This window comes from Prionailurus bengalensis, chromosome E2 (assembly GCF_016509475.1).
Source record: "Prionailurus bengalensis isolate Pbe53 chromosome E2, Fcat_Pben_1.1_paternal_pri, whole genome shotgun sequence".
Lineage (NCBI taxonomy): Eukaryota > Metazoa > Chordata > Mammalia > Carnivora > Felidae > Prionailurus > Prionailurus bengalensis.
In genome coordinates, this window is record NC_057352.1 from 20,836,659 (window position 1) to 20,848,919 (window position 12,261).

At 39.0% G+C, this 12,261-nt stretch overlaps 1 protein-coding gene across 6 annotated transcripts in view; it reads right to left on the minus strand.

The window, feature by feature from the left end:
* Window positions 1-12,261, minus strand: part of DPY19L3 (dpy-19 like C-mannosyltransferase 3) — an 80,437-nt gene that overhangs the window by 32,494 nt on the left and 35,682 nt on the right. For 5 of the 6 annotated variants that reach the window (XM_043599113.1, XM_043599114.1, XM_043599111.1 and 2 more), the window contains 3 exons: window positions 11,271-11,416; window positions 9,688-9,811; window positions 8,038-8,172 (listed from right to left, as the gene is read on the minus strand). In XM_043599113.1, the coding sequence (XP_043455048.1) occupies window positions 8,038-8,172; window positions 9,688-9,811; window positions 11,271-11,416 (405 nt within the window). The remainder of the gene's footprint in view (window positions 1-8,037; window positions 8,173-9,687; window positions 9,812-11,270; window positions 11,417-12,261) is intronic. The other variant, XM_043599112.1, reaches the window with a different exon arrangement.

A 12,261-nucleotide genomic window follows, 5' to 3' on the forward strand; every position in this document is an offset into this window, starting at 1 on the left:
CATGTGGATATCCGGTTATTCCAGCACCATTTGCTGAAAAGATTTTTTCTCCATAATTATCTTGGCTCCCTTGTTGAAAATCAATTGACTGTTTATTTTTGGTGAAGACTTATTTCTGGTCTTTCAATTTTATTCCACTGATTTATGTCTGTCCTCCTACCAGTATCACACTGTCTCAATTACTGTAGCTTGGAAATAAGTTCTGAAATTGGAAAGTGTGTGTCTCCCAACTTTATTTCTCTTTTTCATGGCTGCTTCAACTATTCTGGGTCCCTTGGGTTTTCCCATGAATTTTAAGATTGGCTTGTCAATTTCTGCAAAAAAAAAAAAAAAAAAAATCACCTGGGATTCTGAGAGAAATCGTGTTGAATCTGTACATCAATTTAGGAGTACTGTCATTTTAAAAATAGTAAGCCTTCCAATCCATAAACATGAGTATCCTTCTAACTTATGTTGGTCTTTAAAACTTTCAATGTTTTGTAGCTTGCAGTATAGAAGAAAGTTTGCAATTCTTTTGTTCAAGTTATACCAAAGTATTTTATTCTTTTTGCTGCTTTTCCTTCTAGGAAGTGTTTGTATTTTTTGCTCTCTTTCCTACTGGAGTGAAAATATTTTTCTCATTATCCTCTTTAAGGATAACAAATCACTCACGAATACATTTTAAAAAAATAAAACAATTTTTTGTTTGCCTTTTTGAGTTATGGTGTTTTGTGGTGTTGCCAGTTTTTGGGTCAAATAGGCATACTTCTAGAAAAAAGAACAGTTTGTGTTACAACAAGGTTGTATGGTTTTATAAATGTAATGATATTCAAGGTTCGTAAGAAACATTGCTAGTGAGCCGCCGGAATGTAACATTGAGTAGTATTGCATATTAGAAAGTCCTAAATTATCAGTGGTAGATCTGATGTTTGTTCTCAGATTTTATTAGTCCAGTAGAGTTTAGAAACGAGGTAGCAGTAATATATTCTTTCTATGTAGAGTAACTGGAATTTTCTTCAGTGGGTCTTGCTCCTGCTCTCTATAATCATTTAAAAAAAAATTTTTTTTAATGTTTATTTTTGAGACAGAGAGACAGAGCATGAGTGGGGGAGAGGCAGAGAGAGACACACACACAGAATCCGAAGCAGGCTCCAGGCTCTGAGCTGTAAGCACAGAGCCCGACGCAGGACTAGAACTCACGAACTGCGAGATCGTGACCTGAGTTGAAGTCAGACACTTAACTGAGCCACCCAGGTGCCCCTCTCCATAATCATTTTGAATTAGCCATGGTTAACATTTGTGTAACATTCATAAAATACCAGGCAGTTTTGTTCTAAATGATTCAAATATATCAACTCACTCAAACCTAGGTGGTCCGGTTCCAGAATCTGTGCTCTTAATTAACTATACTATAATACAGGCTAGAACAGAGACTCAAACTTTGGTATCAAAATGAGTTGAGATTGAGTTTATAATGCTCCAAGGCCATTATGAGGTCTGGCTAGAGGTTTGTAATTTTGCTTTTGAAAGAACTAGCTTTTAAGATTTTTTTAAAAAAATAATCTCTACACCTAGCGTGGGGCTTGAACCCACAACCCCGAGATTAAGAGTTGCATACTACACCAACTGAGCCAGCCAGGCACCCCAAGAACTAGATTTTTATTTCACGGATTTTCTCTATTGCTTTTATGTTTCAATTTTACGGATTTCTGCTTTTATTATTTTCTTCCTTTTGCTTGTCTCGGGTTTATTTTGCTCTTCTTTTTCTAATTTCTTAAGGTGGGAGCTTAGATTACTGATTTCAGATGTTTCCTCTTTTCTAGTGTGATACATTTCTCTTTATTGTTGCTTTAGCTGTATCCTACAGGTTTGATATGACAAGGCTGCCTTTTGTCACTGAGTTCAGTGTCATCTCAAGGCTTTGAGACCATAGATATTCATGTTCTTTGACCCACAGGTTATTTAGAAGTGTGTTGTTTAGTTTCTAAGTATTAGAATTTTTTAAAAATCTTTCTGTACTGATTTCTAGTTTGACTCTATTGATTCAATCCATTGGCTCTTCTGCTGTTATTGGGTGTGGTGTTCTATAAATGTTGATTACATCCTGTTCCTTGATGGTGTTAAGTACTATATCCTTAATGATCTTCTGTTTTATCAGTTGTTGAAAGAGGGGTGTTGAGGTCCTCAACTTATATGTGGATTTGTCTAGTTCTCCTTTCGGCTGCCAGTTTTTGCTTCACATATTTTGTAGCTCTACTGTTCGGTGCACACATATTTAGGATTGCTATGTCTTCTTGGTAGATTAACCCTTTTGTTATAATAACCCTTTTGTCCTGGTAATTTTCTCTGCTCTGACACCTACTTTATCTCATATTAATATAGCTACTACTACTTTCTTTTGATTAATGTTTGCACAGTATTATCTTTCCCAATTTCTTTTACTTTCAATCTTCTTAATGTTGTGTTTGAAATAAGTTCTTGTGCTTCTTTAACCCACTCTACTGATCTCTGTCTTTAAGTAGTTGTAGTTAGATCATTCATCTTTAATGTAATTATTGATTTGTTAGGTCGTACCTGTCATTTTGTTTTCTGTTTGCTGTTTTTCATCTGTTTTCTTTTTCTTACCTTCCTGTTGGTTACTTGAACATTCTTAGAATTCCATTTTTATTTATTTATAGTATTTTTGAATTTATCTTTTTGTACAGATTTTTTAATGGTCGTTCTGGGTTATTACATTATACACTCATAACTTACCACAGTCTACTGGTGTGGCTATTTTACCAGTTTGAATCAAGTATAGAAACTTTACTTAAATCCCTTTTTTCTTCCCATTTATAACACAATTATCTTAGATATTTTCTCTACATACAATGAGAACCACATTCAACATTATAATTTTTGCTTCAGCCATCAAACATACATTAGAAAACTCAAGAGGAGATGGCAAGTCTGTTTTATTTATTAATAGTTTTACTCTTTTGCCTTTTCTTTGTTCCTGATCTCCCAACATTTCTTCTTTATCATTTCCTGTTTCAAGAACTTCTTTTAGCCATTTTTTAGGGTAGTTCCATGAGCAACAAACTCTTTTCCTTCATCTGAGAATGTTTTCATTTCTCCTCCTTCTGTGAAGGATATTTTTGCTGGGCATAGGATTCTGGGTTAACCATTCTTTTCTTTCAGCACCATTGTTTCTGATGAGAAACCTGCTGTCACTCAACTTAGTTTTCCCCTTTGGATAAGTATTGTTTTTCTCTGCTTTTAAGATTTCGTATGTATGTATGTATGTATGTATGTATGTATGTATGTATGTATTTATTTATTTATTTTTAAAGTAAGCTTCATGCCCAGTGTGGAACCCAATGCCGGGCTTGAACTAATAACTCTGAGATCAAGACCTGAGCTGAGACCAAGAGTTGGATGCTTAACTGACTCTGCCACTCAGGCACCCCTCTTTATCTTTAGTCTTCAGAAGTTTGATTGTTATGTGTCTTGGCATGTATTTGTTTGGGTTTAGCCTATTTGACATTAGCTCAGCTTCTTGATTCTGTAAGTTTCCATCTTTTGTGAAATTTGGGAAATTCTCAAACACCTTCAAAAAGTACTTTTTCAAATACTTTTCTTCAGTCTTACACTCGATCTCTCCTTTGGGGATTTTGATTAGAAGAATATTAGAGTTTTGTTATAGTCCCACAGATACCTGAGGCTGCTCTCTTTTTTTTTTTCCCACTCTATTTTCTCTTGTTCAAATTAGGTAATTTCTAACCTGTTCTATCTTCAAGTTCACTGGTTCTTTCTTAAAAAAATTTTTTTTAATGTTTATTTATTTTTAAGAGACAGAGATAGACAGAGCATGAGCAGGGGAGGGGCAGAGAGAGAGACACACACAGAATCTGAAGTAGGCTTTAGGCTCTGAGCTGTCAGCACAGAACCTGATGTGGGGCTCGAATCCACGAGCTATGAGATCATGAACTGAGCCGAAGTCGGGTGCTTAACCAACTGAGCCACCCAAGTGCCCCTCGTTGGTTCTTTCTTCTGACCACTCCATTTTGCTGCTGGGCCCATCTCCTGAGTTTTTAAATTTTCATTACTGGAGTTTTTCAGCAAAAATATTTCTTATATGCTCCTCATTTGTATCTTCTGTATGTTGTGAGTTTATATTTTTAATTTGTTTCAAGTGTTTGTATGTGCTCAATGAAAATTTTTTATAATGGCTGCTTTAAATTCCTCGTGAGATAATCCAACTTCTGTGTGTTGGTGTTGAGATCTGGTGATTGTTTCTTTTCACTCAAGAGAGATTTTCCCAGTTCTTAGTATAAGAAGTGATCTTCACTTGCACTGTATTATGTTACTGGACTCTGGATCTTATTTAAGTTTCTGTATCAGGAGGCGTCCTCTGTGCCATGCCAGTGGGGGAAGAAGGATGCAGTCTCATTATTTCCAGATGGGGTTAGATCTAGGTTTTCCACTTGGCCTCTGTTGACTTTTGGGAGACGGGGGAGAGGGGTGTCTCATGGCTGCGAGATAATGAAACTTTAGGCTCCCTACGAGGCTTCTGCTGATACCATCCTGGCTGGGAAGGGAAGGGATGCCTCGCTCCATACTGCTCCTCACATGGCCCTTCACTGACACTGTTGGGGGTCGGGGGGAGGGTGAAGGGAGCGAAGGAGGTTTGTTACTTTACAAAAAAATGTTTTTTTCACGTTTATATATTTGAGAGAGAGAGAGAGAGAGAGAGAGAGAGTGGGAGCACAAGTTGGGGAGGAACAGAGATAGAAGGAGAGAGAGAGAATCCCAAGCAGTCTCTGCACTGTCAGCACAGAGCTTGATGTGGAGCTTAAACCCACAAACAGTGAGATCATGACCTGAACAGAAATCAAGAGTCAGACGTCCAACCGACCGAGCCACCCAGGTGCCCCAAGGCTTATGGTGGTTAAAAGTCTGGCTTCCCTGTTGGTCTTTTCCGGCACCATCCTGTCAGGGAGAGGAAGGGATATGTCACTACTACTGGATGAAGGGAAGGGATATCTCACTAACCACTGGATGTGGCCCTCACTGACACTTCTGGGAGACAGTGAAAGCGCTGCCTCCCCAATAGATTTCTTCTGACATAGCCCCAGCAGGAAGTGAGGACTATCTTGTTACAGCTGGGCGAGGGTGGAAGTCCAGCTTCCCCACTGAACTTCTGCCGATGGAGGTGGGAGTGAAGCTTTTTCCGTGGTGTTTGGTTAAGTACACAATCAATGTCTAAAGGTTTTCTATCTTGCTAGAGATATCCCGCCTCCCTTTTTCTGGTCCTTTGGCTTATCTTGGGACTTCTGATTGAGTCCATTGGGGTTTCCTGGTTGCTGACTTTTCCAGCACCTACTCTGGGATACATGAGGCAAAAGGAAAATCCAAGGACCCCACTTGGCTGGGAAGGGGTCTTCTTCTTCCAGTTGCCAGGGCTCTAAGCAGCCTGCTTTCTTTTCTTCGCCCCTTAAAATCTTCTCATGTTTCTTTTATATATATTGTCCAGGGCTTTTAGTTGTACTTAGTGGGAGGAATAGAGGGGAGTGCATTTACTCTATCTTGTCTGGAACCACATGGAGTACTTTAAAATTTCTTCTTAGGTAGTGATCATTAATGTGTCTTGTTGTTTTCACAATGGATTAATAAAACTTTATCAGCCTCCATATTCTTGGGCTTTAATATAAAAAAGTATATGCTTTATAATACCATCTACTGTTCTGCTCTATAGTTTCAAAGCCTATACACATTTCTAAGTGAAACTTGAGCTTTTGATGGTTAGAGAGTTTCTTTCTTTCCATCGACCATGAAAAGATGACACACACTGAAGAGGCTACTCTTTCTTGTCACCACATCAGGCTCTGAATCTGCATTACCTTTTTCTCTCCCAACTATTCTGACTCTCCCATTTGGCATTAGAGATCAGTGACTCCAATTTATAAAGACACTGAGGCTGCAAGAAGTTAAACCACTTGCTGAAATTTAAAGAGCTAGTTATTTTCATACTTGATAAAAGCAGCTTGGTTTTGCAACTCAGGATTCTTTCCTTACTAAGCTGCCCCTCCTTAAATTTTCATACTTACAATGACCACCACTAACATTGACACAGTTTCAATGATAAAAGTTTAGCAAAGTTTAGAACCAAATAAGACATAAATTAACTGTTATTCTTTGGTTTTGTGTGTGTGTGTGCACACGCGCACACGTCAAAACTGTGTCAAAACCATATCTTTTATTCTGTTTTCTAGTTTAAAAGAAAACAGAAAAAGAAACACGTGTTCTTTACAGAAAAATTAAAAAGATTTAAAGGACAAAAGGAATTTAAGAACATCAATCACACAGCTGATTGCTAATACTTGGATATATATCTTTCCAGAAACTTTTCTCACTTTCCCTACATGTGTTTTACTTTTAAAAACCAGATAGGGAAAATAAAGGTTATGTAATACTCTGTTGCACTAATATACCATATTTATTTAACAATATTCTATTGCCATTGACTTAGACTGTTTCCAGCTAGGGTTTTCTTATTACGGCACAACTTAAATGGACATGGTTGATTATTTCCTAAGGATAAACCTCTAGAAGTGAAAGTGTCAGTGAAAGGGAAAGCACATTTTTAGGCTTTTCTGTGAAATTACACTACAGAAAAATTTTATGTATTTGTTTTCAAAATAGCTCAATGTATTTATTTTTTATATGAAAATGTACAGAGTTCTTTTGAAAAGTACTTGCTGGAAAGGGAGGAAACGTGGTATTACATACAAAGAGAGAAAGGCAGACCAGCTGGCCTAGGAATGCGGCCCAGGAGGGACAGAGGCACCAGGCACCCCTTCCCCGGAGCCTACAGGTCACCATGACCAAAGTACACAGGTTACAAAACAGGAAAAGCAAATATAAACAGACTCACTTCACTTGTACACGAGGCTTTTTGAGGCACGTGGAGCTCGATAACCATGATTTAGTATCACGTACACGTACTTTCCACACACAAACACTGCTTTACCTTTGCTCCACCGACTTGCTTTCCCTCCTGTATTTTACCTTCATAACCTGCCCCCTCACACTCCATCCAAATTCTACTCTTCTCATTTGTGGCCCGGCCCTAGCCTCCCATTTCTGTGGAAGCTTTCTGGCCTGAAAAGAACCTTCTTCTAGACTTCAGCACTCCCTATTACTACAAATTAACATTACAGACATACAGACATCTAGTTGTTCTAGCTGTCTCTATCTTTATCTCCCAGGCTGTAGCAACACCCTTGCGGATGGGACAATGTCTTACGTGGGTGGTGACGCCCTGTCATGCCTATCCTGTCCTAGCTGCCTAGGACAACGTCCACTTGCTGGCTGGCTTTAATGTTTCCTAATTCATATTCAGTCAGTCTCTAAAGACCGCTGCGTCTCTCTCGACATGGAATAAATGAACACGACTCTTCTGTATTCAACTCTATTGCTGTCTTAGACTTGGAGAGAATATTTTATTACACTGGGAGAATACTTAGTTACTGTTACTTTACTAATGATGAACAAGTTTTAAAACATACACAATACATTAAAACACATTTCTGCACGTGAAAAACACCTTGCAATTAAATAATAGCGGCGCATACCGCCGTCACACATGGTGAGACAAACAACGGCTTCCTTAAAATTGCCGTTTCCTATGTGACCTCTGGCCAGGCAGCAGGGATTCCCACGCTTGTTAAACGTTACTATGAAAATTTTACGAAGTACCACAGAAAGGTGTTGCCTACCCACTGATTTCCTTGGGGGGAAAAGGCAGTATATCATAAGACATTTTACAAGAGCTAGCTTCTATTTTAAAATTTAAGTCATCTCTACAAAGGACAATTGATCGAGACAGAATAAAAGTTAAGCTGGTCAAACAAGGCTGCACAGATTACTCAACTTCAGTTGACCACAGCAGATTTATACTGTAGCTGAGAAGCAGCTTCAACTTCACTGCTACGCATGTGCACCTCTGGAGCTCGCGCTACGACCTACGGCGCTAAATGACGACCGTCCCCCCCAAGAGGAAAAAGCGCGGCTCACCTTCGCTGCCGGCAGCATGTCCAGGGAGTCCAGTGTGAATAGCACTAATGCTTGCATCAGCATCATAAACTGATTAAATTGCCATGTCAGACTAAAGAGAAAAGTTGATACGAAAATGGCAAGAAGTGTCAGCCTCTGTAAAAAGAAAACCTGAGTATAATTTACATGTCTCTAGGAAGAAAAAGCCTTGCAGATAAGTTTTCTCAAAAGCAGCCAATGTCTATATCAACCAAATAGAAAAACCATAAACCGTTGCTCTGAAAACCCTTGCACTTGTTATTTGAGCTCTAACTGTCCTAAAGTGACACTGCGCACGGAAACATCCACGCAAGGAACGTGTACACTGTGCACGAAAACATCCACGTAAGGAACGTGTACACTGTGCACGGAAAGAGTTACATAAGGAACGTGTACACTGTGCATGGAAATATCCACATAAGGAATATGTACACTGTGCACGGAAACATCCACATAAGGAACGTGTACACTGTGCACGGAAAGAGTTACATAAGGAACGTGTACACTGTGCACGGAAATATCCACATAAGGAATATGTACACTGTGCATAGAAACATTCATATAAGGAACATGTACACTGTGCACAGAAATAGTTACATAAGGAACGTGTACACTGTGCATGGAAACATCCACGTAAGGAACATGTACACTGTGCACGGAAATATCCACATAAGGAACGTGTACACTGTGCATGGAAACATCCATGCAAGGAACGTGTACACTGTGCACGGAAATAGTTACATAAGGAGCGTGTACACTGTGCATGGAAACATCCACGCAAGGAACATGTACACTGTGCACGGAAAGAGTTACATAAGGAACGTGTACACTGTGCATGGAAACATCCACGCAAGGAACATGTACACTGTGCACAGAAAGAGTTACATAAGGAACGTGTACACTGTGCATGGAAACATCCACGCGAGGAACGTGTACACTGTGCATGGAAACATCCACGCGAGGAACGTGTACACTGTGCACGGAAAGAGTTACATAAGGAACGTGTACACTGTGCATGGAAATATCCACATAAGGAATATGTACACTGTGCATAGAAACATTCATGTAAGGAACGTGTACACTGTGCATGGGAATAGTTACATAAGGAATGTGTACACTGTGCATGGAAACATCCACGCAAGGAACGTGTACACTGTGCACGGAAATAGTTACATAAGGAACGTGTACACCGTGCATGGAAATATCCACGCAAGGAACGTGTACACTGTGCATAGAAACATCCACATAAGGAATGTGTACACTGTGCATAGAAACATCCACATAGGGAACGTGTACCCCACAGTCTTATGGAGGCGCTACTGCTCCAACTCACATCTCAAGAGCAACAGCTTCAGGACTCTGACAGTTTCGCAGACATTGTGTGTGGGTTTGCTGCAGCTATTTAAGGGCAGATTATGTAGAGTACATTTTTAACATCAAAAAGGAAAACATTTTCTTTGCAAAGTAGGAGAGGGCTCAGGAAGAGGAAACTTCGTTTAACTCAAGTTAAAAACTGGTCACGGAATAAGAACTATTCCCGTGCAGTGCGACACTATGCATGTCACATCTTTCGAAGTTTCTGAGACAAAACTGGAGAATTAAAAATATATATAAAGTATTATAAAAACTTACCTCAGAAAGAGGCTGTAAGTTTGGTCTCAGGAAATATGTAATTGCCGCTATCTGAATTGCAAAGAATGGCAGAGCCCAATTCTCTCTCAAGGGGATGGTAAACTCAACTCTCGTAGTATCTATCCTGCACAGAGAAAACACAAATGGCCAAAGGAATCATTTTTACTATAATTAGCTGAAAGCTTTCCTAAAGGGAAAGATACAGGACATTAACTATACTTAGATTCTGGTTGTCAGTTCTCGACAGTAATGATATGTCCTCATCATTATCATCCCTGTAATACCAAGTTGCACTGGGAAAATGTAAGGAACCTGTCCCCAGGTATGCAGCTAGCTAAGTGGTGGAACTGGGGTCCAATCCACGGTGGTGATTCCAAACCCCATGGTTAACTGCCTCGCATGTTTATTTCCTTCCAACTTCATTAGTGCAAACTGGCATTGTTTTGCATTCTCCCTCTCCGTGTTTCTCTAGTGCTTAAATCTGAATCTTAAATTTGTCACTGGTAATAATTTTTGAAAGAGCCTCTTGTCCCTCTGGAACAGAAACCGCCAGAGGGCAAGTACAGTTGAGCCTTCACCTTTAGGTGAAGTATGTGAGAGCCCCACACATACTGGGCACTCAATACATGTCTTTTATTTACTTTAATAGAACAACAAATTTGCCTTTCATTTACTCGTAGCAGGAATAATATGTTAAAATGTTAAGAGGCAGTATACTCTTGGGTGTTTTCATACCCTGCATTTGAATTCTGACTGAGACTTAGCTAGGTGTATGTGTCTATGACTTTATCAGTATATAAAAAGACACAATTTTGTAAGTAATATGTGTGTTTGTGTGTGTGTGTGTGTGTGTGTAAGCTTAACCTTTTAAGCTTTAATTTTCTCATCTCTAAAATGTTAATAGTATCTACCCTATAGGGTTGTTAAAAGAATATAAATAAAGCATTTTGTAAAGTGGTTGGCATACAGTAAGCACTCAATAAGGTTATATTAAAAAGTAATTTGCTTAGGATTATAGAGTAAAATCAATATTAGAACTTGTGCTCAAGTTTTAAGACTCGTACTGAACATTGGTGTTGCTACTGTAGATCAGGAAATTAATCAATACATCTTGACTATGTTTTTTAAAAAGTGCTATTTAGTGCTCTTGTATTTAGAATGATAGATATTAACTAAGTAACATAAGAACTTCCCTGCATCTGAACAGTCCTTTATGCTTTGTTAATTATGAGCGACACACAGCCCTATTAAGGTTAACAGTAAAGATATCTTTAAACGTCTTTAAGAGATGAGATATGTGGCCGGAGAAATATTGATCACACATCAAACTGTAGTACGACTGGAATTATCATGGTGATTCTCCTGACCTATAATTCAATGTTCTGTTCCTCAGCTGGAAATATACATAAGAAGAACTTTCTACCTTGCTAAAGAAGACAAGTGCACAGCACTACGTAAACCAAAGAGAAAATACTCCTACATAAACAAATGTGGCAGAACAACTTCCTTTGAACTGGAAATGAGGTAACTGTGTTTTAACTTACGTCTTCAAAAGGGAGATGGGAAAACGGATTCCAACTCACCTATTCGTGACATACCAGAAAGCTGCCAGCAGTCCTGACAGCCACGTGCCACTAAGGAGCCAGCTGGTTATGTAAAGGGCTGTGACATAGATCGCCTGCAGTCCAAACAAGGTGTAAATATAAAAATAAACTGGCTCCAAATATTTCTGAAGAAAGGAACAAGAAAAAATATTTGTTACGGAAGCCCTAATCCTTTTCACTGTCACTTAAAAAATATGATAGCAGAGGGGTGCCTGGCTGGCTCGGTCAACAGAGCAATGTGACTCTTTTTTTTTTAATTTATTTTTTTGATGTTTATTTATTTATTTATTTGAGAGAGAGAGAGAGAGAGAGAGAGAGAGAGAGAGAGAGAGAATATCCCAAGCAGGCTCTGTGATGTCAGCATTGGAGCTTGACGTGGGGTTCAATCTCATGAACCGTGAGATCATGACCTGAGCCAAAAGCAAGAGCTGGCCACTTAACCGACTGAGCCGCCCAGATGCCCCAGAGCATGCTGACTCTTAATTTCAGGGTCACAGGTTTAAGCCCTAAATTGGACGTGGAGCCTACTTAAAAAAAAAATTGAAAAAATATATGACACTGGAAATGTAATTATTTGGAATCTTGGTGTTAATTACAAGCAATAAACATACATCATCAGTCCTTTTTGTGCAAAAGTGTGTCAGCAGGCAGCCTTTCTTCCCCCCAGCAGAGTAGAAGAGGGAAAGGAGCCCTCGAGGGCTCTGGCTTCATTCTTTAGACAAACTGTACGTCTACCTTTGCCCAGGATTGCCTTATTGAAGTGGTCATTGTGATTTGCTAACTTCCAGTTTTTAAATTTCAAGGATAACTGAGGAATGACTGATTACATGTTTCTAAATGAAAATATGTACCAGTCTCTAGACTGCACACATATATGATAAGCCAGGAAGTATCTATGTAAAAAATACCTTATAAAAACAAGTAAAAAGCAAAGTTCACAACATATCTGGAGAACACTGGGATACTGCTG